This window comes from Grampus griseus (genome assembly GCF_964374135.1).
Source record: "Grampus griseus genome assembly, chromosome: 16".
Lineage (NCBI taxonomy): Eukaryota > Metazoa > Chordata > Mammalia > Artiodactyla > Delphinidae > Grampus > Grampus griseus.
In genome coordinates, this window is record NC_139010.1 from 73,139,575 (window position 1) to 73,166,342 (window position 26,768).

Here is a 26,768-nt window from a genome sequence, read left to right on the forward strand (position 1 = left end):
GTGGAGAAAAGGGAACCCTCTTCACTGTTGATGGGAATGTAAGTTGATACAGCCACTGTGGAGAACAGTATGGAGGTTCCTTAAAAAACTAAAAATAGAATTACCATATGATCCAGCAATCCCACTACTGGGCATATACCCAGACGAAAACCATAATTCAAAAAAATACATGCACCCTTATGTTCATAGTAGCACTATTCACAATAGCCAAGACGTGGAAACAACCTAAATGTCCATTGACAGACGAATGGATGGATAAAGAAGATGTGCTAAATATATATAATGGAATACTACTCAGCCATAAAAAAGCCATAAAAAAGAACAAAGTAATGCCATTTGCAGCAATGGCAACTAGAGGGATGCAACTAGAAATTATCATACTAACTGAAATATGTCAGAAAGAGAAAGACAGATACCATATGATATAACTTATATGTGGAATCTAAAATATGACACAAATGAACCTATCTATGAAACAGAACCAGAACCATGGACATAGAGAACAGACTGGTGGTTGTCAAGGGGGAGAGGGTTGGGGGAGGTATGGAGTTGGAGGTTGGGGTTAGCAGATGTAAGTTTTTATATATAGAATGGATAAACAACAAGGTCTTACTGTATAGCACAGGGAACTATATTCAGTATCCTGTGATAAACCATAATGGAAAAGAATGTTTATGCGTATAACTGAGTCACTCTGCTGTACAGCAGTAATTAACACAACATTGTAAATCAACTATATGTCAATAAAACAAAACAAAAGCTATTTGTTCAGCAAGCTACTAAACAGAAACCACACATTCACCAAGAACACTTGGTTTTCAAAACTTTTAGTCCAAGTCTTTAAATAGCCCAAACTCATAAAGGAATCCAAACAATGAAGTAGGCTACTTCTATCCCTTCCTTTTATATTCCCATCATACCACAAAATCCTTCCTTCATTAGCCTATATCTCCTGTGAACCTATCAACTTAAAAATGTCACTGTTTTCGCACTCAAGTTCCCTTTCTTTTCCCCTCACTCAAACCTTCTTTTACAAGCTATCTGTACTTCCTCTTGTAGAAAACTTTAAAAACCAACCTGGGAAGATGGACTTTTATAATGACAGCATGAGACACTCCACTGACCTGTTCCCAGTGAAGCTGGTGAAATTATTAAAACAAATATTAAAGCCTCTGGAAATGGTCCTAAGGGCAAACAAGAAACTTCCATTCAAGAAAACCTACAGAAATATGGTAAGAAAGGTGAGAGTCTGTGGTGTTGGAGCCAAGATTGCTCAGCAGGGAAGAGATTCCACTCTGGACTGCTGAAGCGAAGAACACAGGCTGCCTCACTTCCCCAGCACCCTGTCAGAGGGCCTTCTTCCTGGTTAAGTGCAGGGCATCAATGTTTCTCATCTGGCCCTCGACCACCTATTACTAGGCTAAGTTCTGGGAGAGAACGGTCAAGAAGTTGGGAGCTCCTTTCTTTGACTGAGTTCCCACTTGAGAAACAGAGACTACCTTGGGCATAGCACACTAAGAATACTGAGGCCTTGATAGTCCTTGCCCTGGCTCATGAAACAGTGGTTCTACGCCAAGAGAGGCAAGCCAAGAGAACCTCAGGCTGCTACCACCCCTCATCCCACCTCCATCTAGGGTCCAACAGCTAGAGTGGGGGTGTCACTCACAGAGAAGCTTGCCATTGTTTCCAACCCTAGCTCCAGAGCCCTGGCTCAAAGATTTTGCTGAGGGAGAAGGAGAGGGAAAGGCAGGACATAAAACAGCTCCTAAACTCTTCCCACACTTCGATTGGATTTGTGTGTAGAACAATGTCCCAGGGCATTGTTGAAAACAAAAGGCACAATGTCAGAGATTTAACACTCCACTAAAATAATCCAGGCAAATCACTAAAACACAAATAAATAAATAATAAATCCTGGGAGAGGGGGACCAGTATCCAGAGTTACTACAATATATTATCTAAAGTATTTGGTTTCCAACAAAAATTATGAGGCATATAAAGAAACAGGAAAGCATGATCCCTAAAGCAGAAAGAAAGCAGTCAACACAAACTGCCAGTTAAAGTGACCAGGTATTGGACTTAACAGAAAAAGACTTCAAAATAAGCCCTTACAAACATGTTCACAAAAAAATTTTTAAAGCATGATTAAAGGAGTAAAGGGCGGTGTTATGACAATGTCACATCAAATATATAATATCAATAGATATAAGAATAATTTTTTAAAAAAGCAAGTAGAAATTCTGGAGTTGAAAAATACAATAGGGACTTCCCTGGGGCACAGTGGTTAAAAATCCACCTGCCAACGCAGGTGACACAGGTTCGATCCCTGATCCGGGAAGATCCCACATGCTAAGGAGCAACTAAGCCCGTGTGCCACAACTACTGAGCCCGTGCACCACAACTACTGAAGCCTGCGCGCCTAGAGCCCGTGCTCTGCAACAAGAGAAGCCACCACAATGAGAAGTCTGCGCACCACAACGAAAAGTAGCACCCGCTCACCGCAACTAGAGAAAGCCCGCGTGCAGCAACAAAGACCCAAAGTGGCCAAAAATAAATAAAATTTTAAAAAAAGTACAATGCAATTTTGAAGTTCACAAAAAGGGTTCTGAATAGTAGATATGAACTGTCAAAAGAAAAAAAAAGTAGTGAATTCAAAGACAGAGCAACAGAGGTTATGTAAGCCAAAGAACAGAGGAAAAAAATGAAGAAAAATAAACTGAGCCTTAGAGAAATGATACCATTAAGTATACCAACATACACATAAAGGGAGTGCCAGCAGGAGGGGAGGGGAGAAGACAGAGAAGAGCAGAAAAAATATCCAAATGGAGGTAGGTAGCTAGTAAGCCCCCAAGCCACAAATTATGTGATTTCATTCATATGAAAATCCAGAATAGAGAAATCTATAGAGACAGAAAGTAATCAGTGGTTGCTTAGGGTTGGGGGTGGTAGATGGGCTAGGAGGATGATGGGTGGAGGGTATGGGGTTTTGTTTTTGAGGTGATAAAAATGTTCTAAAATGACTGTGGTGATAGTTGTAATATATCTGTGAATGTACTAAAAACCACTGAATTGTAGGTTTAAATAGGTGAATTATATGGAGTATGAATTATATCTCAATAAAGCTACTTTAAAAAAAACTTAACCCAGTTACCCAGAGATAATTGCTCTTGTCATTGCTTTGGTATGTAAATGTTTAGTTAGAATTATCTGATTAAAGAAACAAAACCATAAATGACACAGCTCCATTAAAATAACTTAAAGCCCCTTTTAAGGCTTATGAAAAACAAAGATTTGCTGAATGGCTACCATACCGGGTACTGACTGTATAAAGCATTTATTTGCTCACTTAATCCCCCCAAACCAGGCATTAGCACACCGTACATAACGAAACAGTCCTAGAGGTCTAACAAACACTATACACTGGAGCCAAAATTGGAACCTAGTTTCCTAGCACTGCCACAACAGAATACCACAGACTGGGTGGCTTAAAAAACAGAAACTTATTTTCTCACAGTGGAAGTCTAAGATCAAGGTGCCAAGAGGGCTGGTTTCTGGTAAAACCTCTCTCCTTGCTTACAGACAACCACCTTCTTGCTGTATCCTCTCATGACTTTTTTCTCTGCACACATACTCCTGGTATCTCTTCCTTTTCTTTTAAGGGCACCAGCCCTACTGGATTAGAGCTCCATCCTTACGACCTCATTTAACTTAAATTACCTCCTTAAAGGTCCTATAACCTCAAATACAGTTACATGGAGGGTTAGGGCTTCAACATTTTGGGGGATACAATTTGCCCATAAAAGAACTCATAACTCTGCCCATAACTCTGGAGCCAGTTCCTGAGGCTGATTTGATTACCGACCTGTTTTCTGCTGGAATACATGCTCTAAAGCTGGTCTGAAGTTATCTGACAAGGATGGTCATGGTTTCACGTATATTACTGTGCTTGATCCTCACTCACAATAACATGGTGAGGCACATTGCAAATCATTTCCCCATTTCACACAACAGGTTCAGAGAGAGCAAAGAGCCTTGCTGCAGACTGCATACTTTATTAAAAAGTTACATGAAGATATATGCCAGCAAAATGAGGGCCTAAAGCAAGAAAGAAGAAAGTGATCCAGAAAATACTGGATCCAAGTCAAGAAGGCAATGATGTCCTAAACCCAGATGACAGAGGTCTGGCAAACCAAGAGAGAAGTCCAATTTGGGGAAGGTGATGAAAACTCCAAGAAGGAGATCTCCAGGAAATAGGGAATGAATCGAAGAGGCAGAAGACATGAGAAGAGGTTCATTTTTCAATTAAATCTTGAAGATTTGATTAAGGCAACTTGGTAAGAGAATAAAAAAGAATTCAAACTTGACTCTAGGACCATAGTGCTTTAATGGCACAAAGATTCTGAAACTGGAATATAGAAAAGGAAGCATAAACTTGCATATTAGGCAGCTCTGCAATAAAAAAAAATTGTATAGACCTAACAATAACATAAATATTTCAATAAAGGAAGATTTAAGTCTGAACAGAACATAAATGTTATTATATATAAATAAGGACGTAGTTCAATGAATGAATTGAAAATAGTGACATAACTAGATTGGGAAAAGACAGAAGGGAAGGTGAGAGAGGATATCACTTAGCTAAATCTTCATCTATCTTAGCAGGAAGTCAATCAATAGAAAATATCTAAAGTCGCTGAATCAAGACAGCTGTGACTTTGTTGAGCAAAATATAGGTAACATCATAATTAATTACTATAGCTAACATTTACTGAGTACTTACCACATAATGAAAGTCATTATATTTATTAATTCTCACAATTCTATGGGATAGGTACTATAATTAATCTCTATTTTGTAGATAAGGAAATTGAGACACAGGTTAAATAACTTGCTCAAGGTTACACAGTTAGTAAGTAGTGAAGCCAAGGAAAGAATCTAAGCAGTCTGGCTTCAAAACCTGTGTTATTAATCACTGCCTCTTAAAAGTTGTTAAAAATAGAAATAGTACTTATGGCTGCTTCTGAAGAGTGTGACCTAGGGGAGGAAAGTAGAGGCTTTAGGGAAGTAATTGTTGATTTTAATTCTAAGTCCTTCTGTTATATTTGATTTTTAAATTATGTACATTAACTCAAATGAAAAGACAGATAATATCAAATGTTGAAAAGGATGTGAAACTGCTAGTGTGCCATAACTACTTTGAAAACTGTGTGGCAATTATCTGCTACACAGGGATAGATGCTTAACCTATGACCCAGCAACCCTAGATATCCAATAGAAATATGCATAAATGTACACCAAAAAACACGTATAAGAATATTCATAACAGCAATATCCAACTGTCCATCAACAATAGAAGGGATAAATTGAGGTACATGTGGAAGACGCCACAGCAAATATAATAAACAAACTACATCAATACACAATAACATGGATTAATCTCACAAACATACTGTTGAGTCAAAGAAGCTAGAAAAACGATGAGTGTAAACACTATGGCTCAATTTATGTACAGTTAAGAAACAGGCACCTCCCTGCCCCGCACCCAGAGCAATGGTGGTAGAAGTCAGGATAGTAGTTACTCTTAGGCAGAGCAGGGAAGGTAGTGTAGCATATGAGGGACTTTCTGGATGCTGGGAATAATTCTATTCCTTGTTCTGAAGGCTGTTTTGTTCATTTTGTAAAAATTCATTGAACTATATTTTTACAGTTAGTGTACTTTTTAAGCAGTGAGTTACACTTCAGTAAAAGTTTAAAAGAAAAAACATGTTTAATTTAAAAATATGTGTTACTCTGATAACATTTTTAAAATACATATTTAAAATTTTACACCTACAAGAAACGCCAAGCCTTCTTCTCATATGTGGATCTGAGATACTCTTTTTTAACATCTAAAATATGTTTTTGCTCCAAGATGTTTCTTCAAGACTGTTCTATAAGCACCCTGAATGCCAGCTGGTGACATCTCCATCACATGGCAGCAGTAAAACCGTTTGCAAACACTGTGATCTTTAGAGAAAAAGGGTTTACTACAAACCCAATATAAAAATATTCTGCAGTCTAAATCTACTCTTAACTTCAGCATGGGTTCTTGTGTCCTTGCCAAAATAATAAATCTGCTAGAGTTTTCAACTCAATAAAAGGGAAAACTTTCTAACAATTAGAGCCAGTCAAAAAGGACACAACTGTCTCAATGCACTGCATGCCTTCTATCTCTAAAAATATTCAGGTAGAGGTTGGATGAGGCTTCGTCAAGGAGGGAAGGTGTTGTATAAAGAACACAAAATTTAGAATCATACAAACATAGATTATGGTCCCAACTCCTAGAGATTTGTTTCAGAATAATCAAGGGAGGGGAGCGTGGGAAGATACAGATGATCAAAAGTGGCCACAAGTTAATGATTGTCTGGGTACATATAATGGGGTTCACTGAATTCTTAACTCTTAAGTTTGAAATTTCCCATAATGGAGAATTAGAAGTTTGCTGTGTATACTAAAACAACTTGGGTTCTCTCTTCCTGTTTCCTTTCTCTTCTATATTTTCCTTAGCAACATCATTTGCTCTCACTGCTTCTATAAACTCCATATATTTATGCTTAACAGTAAATGGAACACCTTTTCTTCCAACTTGCTCCTCCTCTGTTTTACTGGCACCACTGATTTCATAGACTCTAAGAAACCTGAAGTTACCTTTTACTTCCCCCTTTCTCCAGCCAACCAGTTCCACCTCCATTTCCCCAACCTCATATTGCTAAAATATATCTTCTACTTTTCTTCTGTGTTTCCCACTGGCTTGGTTCAGGTTTTCAATGATTACTTAGAATTTTATGACTTCTAAAATTGTGTTTCCTCTTCTTAAAAAAGACTATTTTCCTTTATTTTTTTATTTTTTATTTCTTAATGAACATTTAAGATTCATATATAGAAGCTAAAGCAATAAGTCAATCATGAAATAACATACAGGGAAATAAAATGGAAAATAACTCATTTACAATTTCTCGCCACTGAAGCACTACACACTGGCTGCAGTGAGGTGTGGTCAATGTTTCAGACAGTGGATGCTCAGGCTAAATGCCAAGACTGTCATCACACTACTTTTTAAGATCTTTTCTTTCTTGATCATTGTTCAGTTAGTGGGGGGAGTCGGAGGGAGAGAAGTAAGTTTCATTCCCACCTCCCCCACAAAAAATATTTTTTAAGCAGTTAAATTTTTCCTTGGGGAAACATTGTATCTGTTAATCTAATGTACCATATATTTCTGTTATTAAATGTCTGCATAAATATTTGTTTATTCTATTTCTTAGCATAAGATCATGCAGTACTTTTAATTTCAGAACAGTAAGAATTATCAAAGGTAATTAGTTTTGTACATAAATGCCCAGTTTCTTTTTCAATGAAAAATGTGCTCTTTGTGATATTTGTTTCTTGTGAGAGTTGGTCAAGTAATAATCATGGAGTATTTCCTAAAATATTTATTTGCTGGGAAAATTTGTATGAAATGACATTCAAAGTATAAAAAACATTGTTAGGTAACACTTGGAACAGTTAAAAATATACTTGTTTGTAAACTATCAATGTAAGATACTGAGCATCTGAGTGTCAGAGCCATTGTCTCCTGTTTTTCCAGAAAGTGGCTTGATTTGTCAATGTGACATCTTTGAAACATCTGACATTATATATAGAAACATCAAGGCAATATTATTTGTACATATTATTAAATATGCAAAAATTTCCTGAAAGATAGTGCCCAAATAAGGGAGGTCTCCCAAGCTCAACCTCTCCTTGGTGCCCATCACTGAACGTATGGCTGTCTTGGAGTTTGGGAGCATGGCAGCTCATTTTGGAGAGGTAGCCCCTTTAATCACTGGCTTCCTATTCAAATATGTTGCCCAGTAAACTAGGCTGAAAGTGCCAAACAGGACTGGGAATATAATTCGGGACATTCTGTCGTTCTTGCTGATGCTGTTGTAAGTTTTTTTGTTTTCAGAAGTCTTGTCTTCAGGTTTTACTGAGGCTGAAGAGGCATTTGAGGTCCCTGCAGGGGTCTGCTCCTTTGCGATGTTTGGGAGGGTGGGTCATCTTTCCAGTAGTATAAGCATTTGTTGATTTATTTAGTGTAAGTTCACACTCCTTTTTCTTGATCTTGGCTGCTTCCAAGGCTTTTTGGCCGTCCAAGCCTGGGCCTGTCTTTGTGAAATAGTTGACGGTGGCAAACTCGATCAGCGCAGAGAACACAAAAGTGTAGCACACGGCTATGAACCAGTCCATGGCCTTCGCATAAGCCACTTTGGGCAGAGAGTTCCGGGCACTGATGCTGAGGGTTGTCATGGTCAGCACCGTGGTCAACCCAAACACTGTCCCGGCTGGGACTGATTCTCGGTTCAGCCAAAAGGACAATTGCGACAAGATCACAGTCATTACGCAGGGGAGATAGGTCAGAATGACAAAGTACCCGGTCTTCCTCTTCAGATGGAAATGAGCCGTCATGATTGTGTATTCACCTGTGCTGGTGCTGATGTTCTCTGTGCCCACTGTCCGCCTCATCAGGTGGTATTGGTTCAGCCTGGAGCCATCTTCTGCCACCACCACCGACTTGGTTGTGCCGTTGGTCCAGACATAGACAACTTCGGAATTAGGATATGCACAGCTGCCAAATCTCAGAGGGCAGGCATGGGCCTCCATCGGGAAGTCAAGCTGCATTGGGCGCTCTGCCGAGATGGTCAAGCGCACGGTGTACAGCAGAGTGCCATCCTCCAGCCGCAGCAGCTTGTTGGGCGTGGTCATGTTGTGGGCGATGGACTTCTTCCCATTGTGGAGGAAGGTGTCTGGAGTCCAGATTTTGCTGGCAAGGAGGTTGTTGAGGGGCAGGCGCTGCATGGGACCTTTAAACTGAAGGCTTTCGTCTTTCCAGCTTTGTCAGAAAAACATGTCTATGGTGCATTCCATTTCCGTGTCAGACACTGGGCCGAAGTTGGTGACGTAGATGTCCGTTCTCACCTGAGTACTACGCTCTCTGAGCCCAGGCCTCAGTCTGCTGTCGTAGCCATCCAGGAGCCCATCCAAGATCCTGGTGAATACTGTGATGTTGTCATTGGTTTCATCTTTTACAGAACTGGTTGGCATTTGTGAAAAGCCAAAGTGACTGGCTAAGTTCATGGAAATACAAAACAGAAGGAGGCTTTTGATCATGATAAAGCTAGAGAACATTCCATTGTCCATTCCCAATAAGAATAATAGCTGAAGCAGATGAATTTGGAAGAATAACTGTTCCTTTCTCCACCTTGATCTTGAAGCTTTCTGAAATATTTGCCACGCGTTCAAAGTCAGCAAGCTACTCCTTGTTCTGCAAGGTGCCTGCGCGCCGGCCCAGGAAGGCAAGCCGCTGGCGAAGGTGCATCCTCCTCCTCCTCCTCCGCCTGCTCTCAACCAGCTGGCAGGAGCGGAAGGCCAGTGCGGCGTCACCGCCCCATGCCGCCAGCGCGAACTGCCGCCAGCGCGAACTTCCCCAGTCCTCTCGGGCCGTAAGCCCCCGGTGCCCCCCGCGCTCCCGCTGCCACCCTGCGGCTCTGCTCCGCAACCGAGGCCGCGCTCTGCCCTGCTGCAGATCCCCGCCCCCCCGCAAAAAGACTATTTTCTTAACCAAAAACAAAAGTCTGTGCCTTTTATTTTCTTTAATAAAACGCTACCTCACAGGATTATTACAAAGATTTAGGAGTTCATACATGTGAAGCACCTTGTAGAATTCCCAGCATGTAACAGGTACACGAATCCTGGTTTTCTTCCTTCTCTGTGCTTGAGTCTCATCAAACTGGCTCCTTACTGAATCCCTAAAGATATCATACAGTGTCCTGATTCTGTTTCTTTGCTATTTCTCCTACCTACACTGAACTTCCATCCCATCTTCCTATGTCTAAAGCTACACTATTCCTTAACAATCAGCTCAAATGTCACCTCATCCCTTCAACAAATATGTTTACTGTATTCAAGAATAGAGAGACCAATCAAAGTCAGGCACTCAAAGACTACAGTCTTATTTCATGGTCAGGAATACAAGCGTCACTACATCCCGCCTAAGGAAGAGAGTAGAACAAGTAGATATAAATTAGGTAATTGGGAGTCCTGTGTGGTTTTTGCCTTTCAGTCTGACAGTCTTGATTCTCTCACATTAGGAACTAGCAAACATAAGTGTGCTCCCAAATCTCCTAAACCAAATATATAAACTAGATAAATCAGTGGTGATCGTTTCAAAATGTGTCTTCGTTTACGTTCTTCAGAGGCACCTTAGTGGTCCTTTAAATAATGAGTTCTCCTGCTGCATTTAAATATCATCACAAACCTCTATTAGCCATAACTTGTATGGTGCACATTATTATGCAAAGTATGGCACACTAATACAAAACTACACGTAACTAGAAAGAAAACAAAGTACAAATAGTTCGAAACATTCTTAATTTTCTATATTCGTAAACCATGAACCTAAATTTCAAATCTATTTTACGTAGACATTTCAACTGATATTACATTAAAAAGACAATTCATACACCAAGCTCCTCCACACTTAGCAAGGTTAACACAGCCACATTATTTCTCCTGAGAGACATGTCTGCCTGCTAATCACTCTGATCCCATAACTAGCCCCACACGGTAAGCTCCTCTTCACTATTCAAGTTCTCCTTCAGAGTCACCTCCTCTCTAACCAGCACCCCTACCCCCACCCCCACCATCTGGTCATTGCTTCCCCATCTGTGTTCTAAAAGCACTTTATACACACTTCTGTTATGCCACTAATCACCCCATTTACATGTCTGTCTCTCTGTAGTTCTCCCACACCTCCCACTCCTCCCAACTAAATAGGGAGTTGCCTGAGGAGGGGAAACAGGCAGGTAGTACAGAACTGTGGTAAGATCAGACTCTGTAGCCAGACAGCTTGGCTTGGTATCCCATTCTGCTGCTTAGTAGCAATATGACCCGGAGCAAACTCTTGCCTTTAAGCCTCAGTTTCCTCATATGCAGAAGGAGGATAATAATTACACCAACCTCACAGTGCTGTTATAAGAATTACATGAAATAATTTAAAGCACTTAGCATCCCTCACTTCTCAGCTTCTTTGTGACATGGTAGTTTAAAGCAGTGTTAAGGACACAGGATTTAGTTAGGGCTTGGTTTTGAATTTTAGGTCCAACACTTATTAGCTTTGAGACCCTGGGCAAGCTATTTCAACTCTGAGAGCCTCAGTCTCTTCATCTGTAAAAGTAGGATAATAATTAGCACCTATGTTAGGGTTACTGTAAGGATTAGACAAGGAAGTTCACATAAAGCATCTGGCACAGGGAAGTGCTCTAGAAATATTTCCTATCAAGCTTTCTATTTATTTATTTGAAGGCTGGTCTCCTAGAGACATGTCAGACAGCAAACTTCTTCCCTTCCACAAGGAACCATATCAGGACTCAGCATTCGCCACATATGATGTTCAAGGTCATAGCTGTTTGTCTTCCTTGGACTTCAGATTTCCCATGGCCATGATTTCAGTCACTATACTAGTTGTGCTTTGTGAGGATATAAACTTGCAAGTGCAAGGAAACAAGTTAATAATAGCCAGTGCGCTTTCCTACCTTAGGTATCACCTTTATACCTCCGTGTCATTAAGCTTTTTAACTAAGGCTTATATTAAACTGAATATATTAAGAAACTGACTTAAGGAAACCCATGCAGAATTGTTCTATTTATGGAATTCCTTGGTGTGCACTAGGTTGACAAAGTTCATACTTGGGAAAATGATTTTAATTTCTGTACTCCTAGGGAGAAAAAAGTACTCCTAAGTGGTAATGAAACTAAAACGAACAAGGATAACAAATACCGTTACAAAGAAACTTTTCCCACCTGCTCATCCATACACCGTCTACCTAATATGAAAGGTTCACTTTTATCTAAACTCCTAATTCTGCACAGACTGATCAAGATCTAAAATGCTTCAAAATTTTCTGAAGCGGTTTTATATATACGTCGAACAAGAGTGATAATAGAGGCTGCAAGTCCCTCATAACAGAACTCAATAGCTGGTGACTCAAAGATGAGTCAATGTTAACTGATCTCCTATGCAGGAGAGAGATAAAGTATCAAATGAGATGAGTGGCTCAGGGAACCAAAGTAATTCTCTTGACCATGTCTAATAAATCGCCTATCTTTTTATGTTCATCATAACCTACAATGTGAACGTCTCTTACCATAGCCTATGATCAATTAAATTGAAACTCTCAGCTTTCACAAAGCTAAAAAAAAGGGCAGAGCAATGAGAACTGTCCTCAAATCCCAACTCCTTCTATTCCTCTCTACCAGCTTTCCAATACATGCCTTTGAATAAGGGAATATAAAAATGACCACTTTACATGACTCTAGCACATTCACAAATTACATAATAATTTCATAGACATCCTTGATTCTCGTAACTCATAACAATGTACAGCATTATAAGTCTTATTTTACATATGAAAAAACTAAGGATGAGGAAGTTCAAGTAATAGCTTTCTGTGATCACATAGTAAATGGTACAGTCAAAACTGCAACACATCCACCCAGCCTGTGCTCCTTACAACACCAAGATGTACAAGCAATACTATAAAGCAACAAAAAATAATGTATGTATTTAATATTCATTAAAGCTGACTCAGAAAGTGAGGCAATAGGGGTATCTCCTTTACATATGGCCAAAAATAAATAAACTTCAGGTTAGACCAGCAGTTCTCAAATATTCTGTTCACAGGGCCCCTATACATTTTAAAAAATTATTAAGGACTCCAAAAATCTGTTGTTTATATGGGTTATATGAATTCATATTTGCCACATTAGAAACTAGAAATAATACTTTTAAACATAAGACTACAAAAGCTCACATTCCATTAGCCTTCAGGGTGATGATGTCATCGCATATCAGGAAACTCCTGGAAAACTCCATTGTACACTTATGAGAGAATGACAGTGAAAAAGGTGAAAACATGTTTGTATTATAATGAGAATAGTTCTGACTTGGTAGACTGCCCTGTAAGGCTCTCAAAGTCCAAAGGGGTCCTCAAACCATACTTTGAAAACCATTAGTAACAACTCTTAGTCATGGCAAATCTTCTTAAATTCCAAGTTGTAACTCATTATTTTACTTTAAGTACACTGTTTCTCACACTAGATTAAAAAAAATCTTGAAGGAAGGAAGGACTGTTTTATTTATTCCCTCATTGCACTAATTCTCTTTGCAGTGCACTGTGCCCTGGACAAAGATGGTATCAAACAATTACTGAGTAAACTGAATCTCTTCTGAAATCTAGTGGATGGGGGGAAAGAAAACATCTTATGCCAAAATTATCACTTCCCTACTATGCAAAGATAAGAAAGATGAAGTATGTAACACAGAGGTCTGTCTTAAGTCAGTTAGCTGTATTGAACAGACAGAAACTCCATTCCAGATATGAAGTAAGAAACAGCAAAAGATCTGAACAAGAGAAATGAGGCAAAAGTTAATACTTTAAGGTTATAAATGTCCAGCTTTCCCCTCAATTTTCTCTATCCAAATAAAAGTAGCAAAGCATTTTCTGAACTGTAAATGATTTTTAATATTATCCATATCTATGCTACACTTAGTTCATAACCCAATCACCTAACTAAAGTCAAACTTATTAAATGAAAATATATTAAAGATGATTTGTACCTGCACATTTAGGAGAAATTCCTACATTAGACCTATGCAGAAATAACAGAGAAGTGAATAATAATGCCACCTCATTCTTTTCTCTAAGAACTTTAAAAACTTTAGATTTTTGTTTCATTCAGTATCAAAAATTACAAGTTACATGACTTACCCAACTATACACTAAATAAAGAAATCCGCAGTAAACAGATGTTCCTCATCATATAATCCTACTATTTCAGGGCAAGAGGCTGAGTTACTTTCAAGAAAAACCTTAAGACCACAGAGGCTCCAACAATTATTACCACAGATTCTGGTCTAAAATGCTTGTTGACTGGCATGAATCTCAGAATGAATCCAAATCCTAACTCTATAGTACTAAAAAATTCAAATAGTTTGAATAATTTACTCAAATATTTTAAGTAAGCAATTTACCCCTAAAATGGCTTATAATTTAGATAAATTGTATTCATGGGCTTTACTACAGACTAAGATGGTCATGAATTTTCTCCTTACACTTCACTAATTTCAAAATAGCTGAACTAAATTCAATCTGTGCTATCTACCACTCCAGCAACAGTAAACAAAAGCAATCATATTTTGCTACAAACATTTACTTAAATTTTTCCCATGTCAAGAGTCTGCAATTCTAGTTCTGATTAAAATCCAAAGTTAAATACTGAGAACTAATAACCTTTCCAAATATTAAAATAGATGAGACATAATCTTTGTAAACTTTCCAAAAATAATATTGTACTTAATAATGGTGAGAACAAAACAAAATTTTCAGTGTATTATAAAAATAATTATCACAATGAAATTAGCTATGGAAGAATGGCTCTTAACTTCAGCCTCAGCAAGTTTCACAGAACTAAAAGCTTTGAATTATTTACTTGCTTGACCAAATAACTAAGGTAGCGAGACTGTGTAGTCAGCAACCACATTCATCCTTAGTAATAAGTATGAGTATAATCTAATATGCATGAAAAGCTATTGTGTGAAAAGAACAATGAGTGCGCACACCACACCAGATGCACTATTTGGTAGATACTGATGTCTGCATGAAACAGCTGTGCTAAGAAAACAACACAGTCATTTTTCAAAACAGAGATTCTTGTAGCCAGCTACTAAACAGAAATAATAGCTCTCCCATTATTGCTACTTAAGATTTTACAGCAAAGAAAACAATAGTCACTTATAATTGCAGATTATATAGGAGGATATGGAGTTGATCCTGGCAGAAACACCATTTCTAAACATACTTAGGTTACAAATACCTATTCAACTGGCACATACCTCACCAACGAAACGAGTACACATAACAGGTACTTAATACAAAAGAATAAACTCAACTAAAACATCTTTACTATGCTTGCTAATCAGCATTTTTGTTGTAAGTACATATCAGGAAGAATTATGCTGGGGAGTGGGAAATTGTGCAGCTTTTTTTTTTTTTATCAAAGTTATGCAAATCAAAGCATGGACATTCCAGTAATCCACGTACCATATCATCAGCCCCATTCTCCCTACAATACATGAAGAATTTATGGGCATAAAGATCCAATGGGCTGATTAGAGAAGAAATACATGTTCTAAAGCATTCTGCTGGTTTGAGGAAAACTGGTAATTATGCACCAAACCAGTGAAAGTAAGTTTTATTGTTATTCTATATCAGTCCAAGGGAAGGATGATAATCTGCGGTTTATCAATATTGGAACTTTCCTAAGAATGTGAAATTAAAAACCAAGGCTTCTGGAGTGCCAGAGAAGGCTGCAAACACATTTGTGTTTTGTCTTTGTGTGTGGGAATGAGAGGAGGAGAGATGGTGTCAGTAAGGTGCCTGACAGACCTTGCAGTCAGCACTGTGAACTGTTGGAAACCTCAATCAGCATCATTCGAGTGCGTGTGCGTGCCTGTGTGTGTGTGCCTGTGTATGTGTAGGGGAGAAGGCATTCCTCTTCAATACTGATTTTACAATCAGAACTGGGTTATATATCATCAGTCTGTGTTTATAACAACAACCTTCAACCATTAAAAAAAAGGTTAATATGTTCTATACATTCTATTTAAAGAAATTCAGTGAACGGGTATTCTTTAGACAGACTAACTTCAAAATCCCAGGACTTCAGTTACAAGGCTGAGTTCATTCTGTGAAAATTTATTAACTGTATACTTACGATTTGGGCAGTTTCTGTATATACACACAGAAATACACACACACACACACACACACAGTATCAGTAAAAAGTTTGTGCAAAAAAAAAATTCTGCGTTTAACAGGCTAGCGTACTTTTTTATATAGGATAGTCAAAAGGTGATATGGAAGCAAGGAACTGAAAAAGTGAAAGGGTAAGCTCTTTGGCTATCTGTGGGAAAAACATTCTTGGAGAAGGTCTAGCAAAGGCCTTGTGATGGGTGCAGCTTGGAGTGTGAGAACACCCAGAAGGCCAGAAAAGAGTAAGTGAGAGGAAGAGTTATAGAATATAAGAGTTACAGAAAATAAGGTATGGCCAAAAGTGGAGTAAATCAGTTAAATGACTTAGACCTATGCATAGTGCCTGGAGAAATGTCTATGTTACACCTACAAACCAATTTTCAGGGTCACATTTATATTATACTCTCCACTTTATTATTAAGGAGAAAAGGATGGGGAGATGGAGAGGGAGGGGGAGATGGGGAGGGGAAGATGGAGAGGGAGGGACAGAGGGAGAGACAGGCACCTCCTCAGCATATAAGAGGCTTGTATTTGTGTGTTTGAGCATAAAGCTGGGGGTACAACTCAAACTTAATGCTTCAGTATATCAGAGGAATGAAATTAAAACGGAGAGGAGTACATTTATTCAGCAGGTATCATATGTGACATTTATTATCTCCAATTAGATAGATATTATTTCCGTTTCCATTTTACAAATCTGGAAACTGAGACCAAGAGAAGATAAGGCCTTTTGTCCAAGGTCTTTTTGCACGGTAGAGTGCTGAATGCAAGTATACGTTAATTCAAAACTCTACCTACTGGAATAGACAATTTAAGTACTTCCCTATAGCTTCAACCAAAAGAATGAAATAATTCCATGGTATTGCCAGTCTCTATGTAGCACCTGCAGTTCTACTCATTTGAAGGTAAATATTTAACACTTACACCTCATTTTTCCCTAGTACAAATATAGTAAGTATGTGGTTTTATGGGAGTCCTAGCAATTTGGCAAGAGAGATTTCGAAACTACTCTGTAAAACTTCTGCTAATGACCCAGTAGTTGCTTTATGACTTTCCAATGAAGTGTGAAGTGCTCTCATGCCATGCCCAAAGTGTTGGTAGGTCCTATGACTCTACAAAGGAACAAAGGGATTTAACGGCACTTGTTTCCTGGTGACACTGTTCTGAGGAAACGGAGAATGTGAAGGGAAGAAATGCTGGGTCAGTATTTAACTTCTAAAGTAGATATTTAGTGGTAGAAACTAACTAACTTGTTCGTATTGAACAACTGATTCAGAAAGTCTCAGCCTGCTATAGGGAATCTTACTAAGAGAAAAAAAAGAGACAGGTTATACTTTCTTGGATAGTGAGAGGTTTTTTAGAAATGCCTGAGCTGGGGCTTCCCTGGTGGCGTAGTGATTAAGAATCCACCTGCCAATGCAGGGTACACAGGTTCGAACCCTGGTTAGGGAAGATCCCACAACATGCTGCGGCGCAACCAAGCCCGTGCGCCACAACTACTGAGCCTGCGCTCTAGAGCCCGTGCTGCACAACAAGAGAAGCCAACGCAATGAAAAGCCTGTGCACCGCAACGAAGAGTAGCTCCCGCTCGCCGCAACTAGAGAAAGCCTGTGCGCATCAAGCAGGACTCAACACAGCCAAAAATAAATAAATAAATAAATTAAAAAAAAAAAAAAAGAATAGAAATGCTGGCGCCATTGAAGGCATACAAGAAGGACAGCAAAAGTATTAAGTGCTTAATATTTGTTTTAGCAGGTTAGTTTTAGTTATATTTATGGAAAGTTGTATCCCTCTGTGTTTACTATGCAATCGGGAGTTAATGACCCCAGACAGGTTTCCAGAGGACTAAAAATTCCATGAAATTAAACTGTTTATGCATTTTTCTGCAGAGTATCCACAGTTTTCATTAGCTTTCCCAAAAGGACCCTCAAAAAAAGGTTTAAAGGTACCTTTCAACATATATGCGTACACATTCCTTTTTTGTATGCACTTAACCATAGTTTTTTTGTTTTTTAGGGTTTTCTGTTTAAGGGTTTAGAGCAGGAATTAGCAAACCATTTTTTATAAAGGGCCAGATAGGATATATTTTAGAATCCGTGGGTGCATATGGTCTGTTACACATTCTTCTTCTTCTCTCTCTCTTTTTTTTGAACAACTTTAAATGTAAAGTTAAAAAATGTAAAAGCCATTCTTAATTTGTGGGCCTAACACCAGCTTGTTTGCAAACTCCCGGTTTATTCAGAGTAACCATTGATATATCTCTGCAGAAGTAACACAGCATGTCTTTGGGAGTCCAGGACTTTTTAAAATTTTTATTATTTTTTTTTTATTATTATTTTTACATCTTTATTGGAGCATAATTGCTTTACAATGGTGTGTTAGTTTCTGCTTTATAACAAAGTGAATCAGTTATACATATGTTCCCATATCTCTTCCCTCTTGCGTCTCCCTCCCTCCCACCCTCCCTATCCCACCCCTCTAGGTGGTCACAAAGCAGGGAGCTGATCTCCCTGTGCTATGCGGCTGCTTCCCACTAGCTATCTGTTTTACGTTTGGTAGTGTATATATGTCCATGCCACTCTCTCGCTTTGTCACAGTTTACCCTTCCCCCTCCCCATATCCTCAAGTCCATTCTCCAGTAGGTCTGTGTCTTTATTCCTTTCTTACCCCTAGGTTCTTCATGACATTTTTTCTTAAATTCCATATATATGTGTTAGCATACGGTATTTGTCTCTTTCTGACTTACTTCACTCTGTAGGACAGACTCTAGGTCTATCCACCTCATTACAAAGAGCTCAATTTCGTTTCCTTTTATGGCTGAGTAATATGCCATCGTATGTATGTGACACATCTTCTTTATCCATTCATCCGATGATGGACACTTAGGTTGTTTCCATCTCCTGGCTATTGTCAGGATTTTTTTTTTTTTTTAAAGGACTTTGAGAAAGTCACTAAGCCCCTCAGTCTCAAGTTTCCACATCTTTGTAAAAATGAGATACCGACCTCTCCTACACAGTTCCTTTAACTATTAAGAGAGATAGCAAGTGTATGGAACTGCACACACATTTCCTGGCATATAGTTAGCAAAGTGATTTTATTACCTGTGCCTCTATCTCATATGATAAATTAGTAATATTTATAAGTCAATATTAAGTTTTTGGTCAGGCATGCTCCTCCAATGCAATCTACTTTATAATGATCTGCTTTGGCTACTACTTCTAGTAACAAAGTAGGGCTTTCCCAGAAGCCAACAGACCTGTACACCACAGATTAGAATCCAACAGTTTCCTCATAATTACTCTTCTCCTTTCAATACGTAAATCAAATTTCTAGAGCAAAGATTTAATTTTCAATATATTATTTTCTATCTGAAGTGTTTTAAATGCCTAAATCATAATAATTCAAAACAGCTTAAGAAAACCCAACTTGCAAGAAGTTATTAAAACCAACACTAAACTGGAGCATACTTAGGTGTACCAAGGAAACTAAGGCCACAAAATATTATACAACACAAAGTAATCAAGTATTTGCCTAGCAGAGACACTGATCTCTCCTCTGTTTCTCACAAAACTGAAGGTCTTAAATGTATCCAAATGTCATTATAATGAGCTTTAATTTAATTGTTCATTGCTTTCCCCTGGAAGACTAACCAGCTTGAAAGCATGAACTCTGTTTTAACCATTTTTTTATCACCATACTCTCACACAACAGGAGGTATGGTAGTCTTCAGGAAATAGTTACTGAAAATAAGTGTCTATTTTTAAAATGACAACTATCTAAGATAATGATCTTACAATTCCATTTATATAGAGATACTCATCTGAGCAGGAGTACAAGAAAAAGCATAATAGATAAAAAATTAGCAAATACATTACATCATTACTCCAGAACAGCTAGCGTGATACCCCAATGTCCTTGTCTCCACTCTCCCAAAGTATCAAAGGTGAGTTATATTTCCTACTAACATTAGTAAGTAACTAACATTAGTAAGTAAAACTAACATTAGTAAGTAAAACTAACATTAGTAAGTAAAACTATGATTCCTATTTACTAAAGTAAACAGTAAGTAACTAACATTAGTAAGTAAACATTAGTAAGTAAAACTAACATTAGTAAGTAAAACTATGATTCCTACAATCACTAAGGAATTTTAGCAGCTATTTTAAAGTATTTTCCAGCCTAAGCAAAGATACCTTTTACAAGTTGTCTATATATAGAAAAAAAAGTATGAAAGCGTAAGTGAATAAACACAGCACATACACTTAACTTTACAAATGATTTTGTCAGCTTTCAGAGAATTTACTTTGAAAGTTTTTAAGAAGACATCAATTACTATCCTTACCTCAAATAATCAGTAAAATTTAAAATGTTATAATTAAGAATAAATGTTTCTCTTCCTCACCTCAGAAGACTAAGGAAGAAATAACACAATTACAAGCCACATTATAGAGTATGAGGCTTTCCAGACCAAGCCTAATTTAGTTCTCTGAAATTAATGGTATATTTAGAGAAGATGTAGATAAAGATGCTAAAAGACCCTATCTAACTAAATACAGTCCTGTCCTCGCCTCCTCAATCTCCAGTCACTAAGAATATGTGAAAGTTTTCTACAAATACATATTGGAATATTTTCAAGAGTAAAAGAACAAAACAGTTATGACAAAACAGTCATGTTCAGAAGACATTCCATGAACCTGAAAAGTGAAGTTTCCCCCAAATATTTGTTCCATACTCATTCATTAAATTCAAATGGTGTCAATAAGTAGATGCCCCCTCATTTGTAAGTCAGAGAAGTAAACACTTATATATAGTTAATTAATGACCCAAACCTTGCACTAAAGCAAAAGTCCACCAAACTCAAGGTAAAAGCAGCCACTGTCTACTTACTATCACTGTACTGCAGAGAAACGAAAAATGTTTCAAGGGATTTTTAAAAGATTTCTAACAGAATGATTTTTTTTAACATTCAACATTATAATGATAATGTCTTTTATAAAATAAAGTTGCTCAGTGAAAGTCTCTTCGAAGGCATAATGTTTAAAGAGGGACAGAAATTATCACCCTCTACTATCCAGCTGTTAACTAACTCTTCCCATTTTCGATGAAGAGCAACAGTAACGCTCCTCATTTAGTAAGCATCTCAAGTTTATATTGCCAGGCCAGGCAAGTACCATCAGTAAATGTAGCAAGTGGGTGGGAACTACAAGCTACACGTAAGAGGTTCCGGCAGCTGCTACTAGACTCCATCTCTCCATCTTATTATTGCTAGGACAAATGCAAGCCTAGTGCTACCAGATCTTCCAAATTTTCCTAAGAAAAGCCAGAAATCCAAATCATGCAAAATTTTCCATTTTTAAATGTTGGCAATTAAGAAATAAGAAAACCACAGTGCAGGCCAAATTCAAAGTACCTACAAACTGAATCTGGCCTTTCAGTATGCAACGACTGCTAACTACACAGCAATAATAACCCAAGGAACAGAAGCATCAGTAAGAATCTCAAATGTCAGACTCCCAAACCCTAAACTCCTCAGGACTATTACTCAGATTTCATGTTGAAGATGGATTCTCCGTGTAATCAAGAACACTGGTGGTAATCCTTCTCTCTTGAAGACTAATTTTTTTTTTTTTTTTTGCGGGCCTCTCACTGCTGTGGCCTCTCCCACTGCGGAGCACAGGCTCCGGACGGGCAGGCTCAGCGGCCATGGCTCACGGGCCCAGCCACTCCGCGGCATGTGGGATCTTCCCGGACCGGGGCACGAACCCGTGTCCCCTGCATCGGCAGGCGGACTCTCAACCACTGCGCCACCAGGGAAGCCCCAAAGACTAATTTTTGACTAATAATAATTTTTTAAAAACTATGGCTTTTACTATTTTAAAGTATACATTTTAAGAAAAAATCAAAACAATGAACACTGAGGTGGTGAAATCAGAATATTAGTAAAAATTAATAAAATTAGAATTATAATATGTAGAATATGTATACTTATTTAAAAATACTATAATGCTTTACAAACTGTGTTAGTTGGGTAAATGTCTGTCAGCTGGGTCCCCAGAAAGCAACCAATCATTTGAGCTCCCTTCTCATCTCTTTATGAGACATCAAGAATGGGTAGTCCTGATGGGCCACTTTTACTTTAGCAACATGAAAATAAAAAACAAATGAAGAGGGGGAAGAAGTGACAACGATGTTAATTGGCAAGGTATTTCTGTTTTATAATAATTTCAAGTGCCAAAAGATCCTAAGACTCAATACAATTTTCGTTACTGCTTTAGCTCTAAGTAGATTAGATAGCTAAAAAGGATAAACTAGCAAGACCTTCTATTTAGAAATAAAATCTGCTGGATTAAAAAAGAAATGCTAAGTGGGGCAGCACCCAAAGATTTAACCTTATGATTTAACCTTAAAAGGATCGTTTCTCAAAATTTCCAAAAAAAATTTTTTTAAGAAAAAAAAAAGCTTTATAGTCATACTCAGAGTTCTCAGTTAATTTGGAAGGCTACCCCCACATATTTTGATGACATACTTAAAAAAAAAAATCCTTAAGAACAACACAGCAGAGTTTAAGGAAAAAGGGCAGCTTGACTTTATCAGAACTTGACAGCTGTGTGATTTTAAGCAAGTTATTTAACTACTCTGGGCACTATCCCCTGATCTATAAAAAAGGATAAACCATAGCTACTTTAATTCTCATGATGAGAATTGTGATACATCTTAAATGTATTTTAATTCATTCTCTTAGCTGAAACTTGAATCTGTACCACAACATCAGTACTTTAAAATATTCCTGGCAGAACAGCTACACACAGATGAGAGAACTCAACACTTCTTGAAGCAGCCCTTTTCATCCTCACACTTCTATCATTTTCTTTTACTAAACTAAAATCAGCTTCCTAGTTACTTCAACCCCATCAATCACATTCTAGTTTAAATCTTATTAAGTACAGCTAATTCAATTCTCACTAAACTCCAACCTCCATAAGGACTGAGACTGTTCAGTATTGAAACCCCAGCACCTAAAACAATGATAAGCACATAGCAGGTGTACAATAAATATTTACAGATTGAGTGATATGTTCTGTACAGTATTTACTGATTGACCACTGAAATGCCTTCGAATATAAAGAGCACAGGTGTGTATACTTCTGGAGGTGATCATTTAATGCTTAAGGTTTAAAAGTTGAAATATCATACATAACCAAACACACACATGCTATGTTTTTAAAAATCCCTTTGGATACAGTAAATAAAAGCAATTTTGCTACATTTAAAACGATGATGCTATTCAATGATACAGATGATAAAGTTCCTTCAAAGCAATAAACCTATTAATGGCTCCATAACTTCTAATCATAATTTCCTTCAGATTTAACTGAATTCCAAGTCTACATTAAAAAAAAACACCTCAAAATGACATGTACCCTCACTACCACTGGCTATCCTACAAATAACCCCCAAATAATAACTTAGTCAAGTTTTATCACCTGAAAGTTACCCAGAAAACATCAGAATTGAAATTGTGATAGAATTATCAAAATCTGTAACAACTTTCTCTCATGACTTTCTTAGCCACACACTGCTATAAACACCTCACTGCTTAAACACTAGAACTCATTTATAATTTAGTCACTTATATTTCAGAGCTGAAAGAGTAGGTTTCATAAAGTTATGTTCTACTTCACAGAACAGGAAATCAAACAGTGGATGACCACCTCTGCAAATCTATGGAAATATTTCCATTATAAATTTCTCCTGCCACCTGATGGTTTTAAGCTGTCACTCTGTGATATTAGCGTAAACAAAACACAATTACTAAGGTAAATCTGCCACATCACACAAGTCAATACTTGTGATTACCCAAACATCAAACCCAAACCCAAACATCAAATATTCCTGAATTATTTGGGTCACTAATGCTTGAAACTGTGGTAGAAAATCAGTGATCTAGAAACATGTAACTTCCACTAAAGGAAACTAGGTAAGGCAAATACCAGATTTACATAATTTTATAGGAAAGAACAAAATCTAAAAGCGTCAAACATTTTAATGAACACAATATTAAAGGAGGACAGAAAGTAAAATTAAAAATTCATGTTTTGTAAGAAATAGCCATACATGACCCTTTCAACACCGACAAGCCTTCCCAGACCAAAGTGGATGAAGCCTCTAGCCCTACAAAACTTTCTTTCCCCTTCCACTTCCATATTAAAAAAAAACAACCCAAACCCTTGTACATTAATCAAAATAGTATACTACAGAAAATCAAACCGCCAGATATAGGGAGACTTTAAAACAGTTAAAATCACTACCAATCTTTAAAATACTATCTGCAGGGCCATTTCGGGTACTGTGGGAGGAACTCAGAGCCAGGAAGAGCTGAAACGTGAGGGGCAGCCTGCGTCTGTGCTATAGAACCCACCCCCAAAGGGCAGATGACATTAACACAGAATGTAGAGAATTACAACACGCACAGGCTCCCAACTCGTTACCAATCTGCAGTGGAAGAGTATTCCTTTCCAACAGACACTCCCTCTACCCCGAAAGCTGCCGCAGCAGCACAGCAAAACGGGCCTGCAGTTGCAAAACACAACAGCCCTGGGCTACCAGCACACTCTTCACGCCTGTACTTTGTGTCCAGGAACAATTTCTCAACGTGGCCAAGGTGATGCAGCAAAGCTGCCCTCAATGCAGCAGCCACGGATAGAAGTTTCTCAACAGTCCCAGAGCCATCCCGGGGAGGAGGGTGGACTTCCCTTCCATCTTCCATATGCTGCTTCGACCCATGCTGACAGCACCCTGGACGCCCAAGAACACACGAAGAGGTTTCTAGCTCCCATTAAGGCCCTTCGGAAGCAAAGAACGTAGGCACTACCTGCCTTTATCTAGCGCCCTGTCCAGGGCTGGCAAGAGCCCTGGAAAGCAGGGACTGGGATTCAGTCGTGGCCCTTCCCACCCACGCAGGCGGCAGCGTGCCTCCAGGCCCGGGGTCCCAGCAGCCAGGCCCCCGCGGCCGGGCGACCCTTCCCCCCAAGCCCCTCTCACCTGATCTTGTAACTCGGGAGGGTGTGCTTGCGCTTGATGACTTTCTTGAGCTGGTTGACGATGATGGAGGTCAGCTGCGGCATGGGCCGCCCTTCGAACTGGGAGCGCACCTCGAAGTCGATCAGCGGGTCCTCCACGAAGGAGAAGAACCAGTGGGTGAAGGGCACGCGGGTGAGGACGAAGCGCAGCCTCCCCACCACCCGGGACAGCTTGACGAACAGGTAGGCGGACTTGCCGAAGACCAAGTCCACGTCGATGGCCAGGTGGAAGCCCCCGCTGTACTCCACCTCCGCCTCGAAGGCCAGCTCCTCGGGGGAGGTGGCGGGCAGCGCCTCCCCCTCAGGAACGTCGGGCTCCCCGGTGGCCGAGGGCACCACGGGCCGGAGGAGCCGGATGGTCTTGATGAAGGGCACGGCCTCGCCCAGGAACACGTCCCGCAGGCTCAGCCCCTCCAGCAGGCGCCCGGCCGTCTTGGTCTGCAGCAGCTCCTCGAACTCCACCTTGATCTTCTTGGTGACCCAGCGGCGGGCCAGCGCGGTGTCCCGCAGCTCCCGGAACAGGAACAGGATGGTGGCGTTTAGGAAGTAGCAGGTCTCCCGCGTCGGCGGGGCGGGGGTCTCGGGGGCCGGAGTCGGGCCGCCCTCGGGTGGCCCGCCGGAGGGCTCCTCAGCCCCGCCGCCGCCATAAAGGTACTCTCTCAGGGCCAGGTCCGGCACCGGCTTGATGTAGCGGAAGCCGTCGGCCGCGCGGGCGGCCTCGTCCGGCGGCGGCTCGGGCTGTTTGCGGTAAAGCAGCAGGAACTGGGTGAGCAGCGTGAGTAAGGAGCCCAGCACGGCGGACGCCAGGATCATAAGCAGCAGCCCCATCCCGCCACCGCCTCCGCCCGGAGCGCCCGCGCCCTGGCCCCCGCGCCCACAGCGCGGCTTTCTTCACGGCGCCCTCCCCCCTACCTCCATCTTGAGGACATCGGGCGGCGGGGTCTGGGCGAGCGGCTCCCTGGGCCTCGTCCAGGGGCTCCGGACGCCGCACTGCAGCGCCCCAGCCTGCGGCGGCCCGCGCCTCCTCAGAAGCTCCCGGAGGCTGCTGCTGTGGTGGCGGCAGCGGGGGCGGGAGGGAGCGGAACGGCGCCTTCCTCTGGCCGCCGCTCATTGGACGAACGGCGAGTGACGTCAGGAGCGTACTCGCTCCCGGCGGCGTCGCCTGGCAGCCGGCGCCCGGGCACGCGTACGCGGGTCCTTCTTCACCTCTCGGGCGCCCTTCCAACCCCGCCCCCACGCCAACATCCTAGTCCCCCGCGATACACGTGGCTGTCACTTCTGAAGCCGCTGCGCGGATCTGGGAGGATAACTGGGGCCACCGGTTGGAGGATAAGGAGGCCGGGCGGAGATGTCGTGGCGGCGCGTTCTTGACTCCGGTCATCCCGTTATCTTCTAATGCGCCCATCCCCCCTCATTGGCCGCGGTCCCTGTTACCCCTGCTGCAGTGTGATTCTTCCACTCCCGTCCCTGAGAATGGGCTGGCGGCTTTCCCTGCCGGGCAGCGGCGCAAAAGATCTGAGTTGGCCGTTCGGAAACTTCCCAAGCCGAGGACAAGATTGCACTGCCTCTGAGACCGCGGTCGCCGACCATCAATCTGACCAGCAGACGCTCTGCGTTCGCGGAGGGTGGGCCCTGGGAAGGAGGGACAGAGAAAAAAGGAGTCAGATGCGGACTAACTTTACTACCTAGGCGGATATTTGAGATTTAAACGAGAAGGACATTTAAAAAAAAAGAGCCGGTTTGAGGAATGATGAGTGGGATGAACTTGCCAGATGATTGGAAGATAAATAGTCACTGTCAA

The 26,768-nt window shown here is 40.2% G+C and overlaps 2 protein-coding genes across 2 annotated transcripts in view; both read right to left on the bottom strand.

Annotated features, from left to right (window-relative positions):
- Nucleotides 1-25,795, bottom strand: part of PDZD8 (PDZ domain containing 8) — a gene marked incomplete at its 5' end in the record, with an annotated part of 97,779 nt that extends 71,984 nt beyond the window's left edge. The window contains one exon of the mRNA XM_082673160.1: nucleotides 24,930-25,795. Within this exon, the coding sequence (XP_082529286.1) occupies nucleotides 24,930-25,795 (866 nt within the window). The remainder of the gene's footprint in view (nucleotides 1-24,929) is intronic.
- LOC309834411 (gamma-aminobutyric acid receptor subunit alpha-5-like) lies at nucleotides 7,833-9,285 on the bottom strand (the record flags this gene model as incomplete). Its single annotated transcript, XM_082673161.1, is given in 3 exon segments — nucleotides 7,833-8,063; nucleotides 8,065-8,913; nucleotides 8,917-9,285. Coding segments are annotated over 3 exon segments (1,380 nt in total). The 5' UTR covers nucleotides 9,217-9,285.
- Nucleotides 25,796-26,768: the final 973 nt, after the last annotated feature.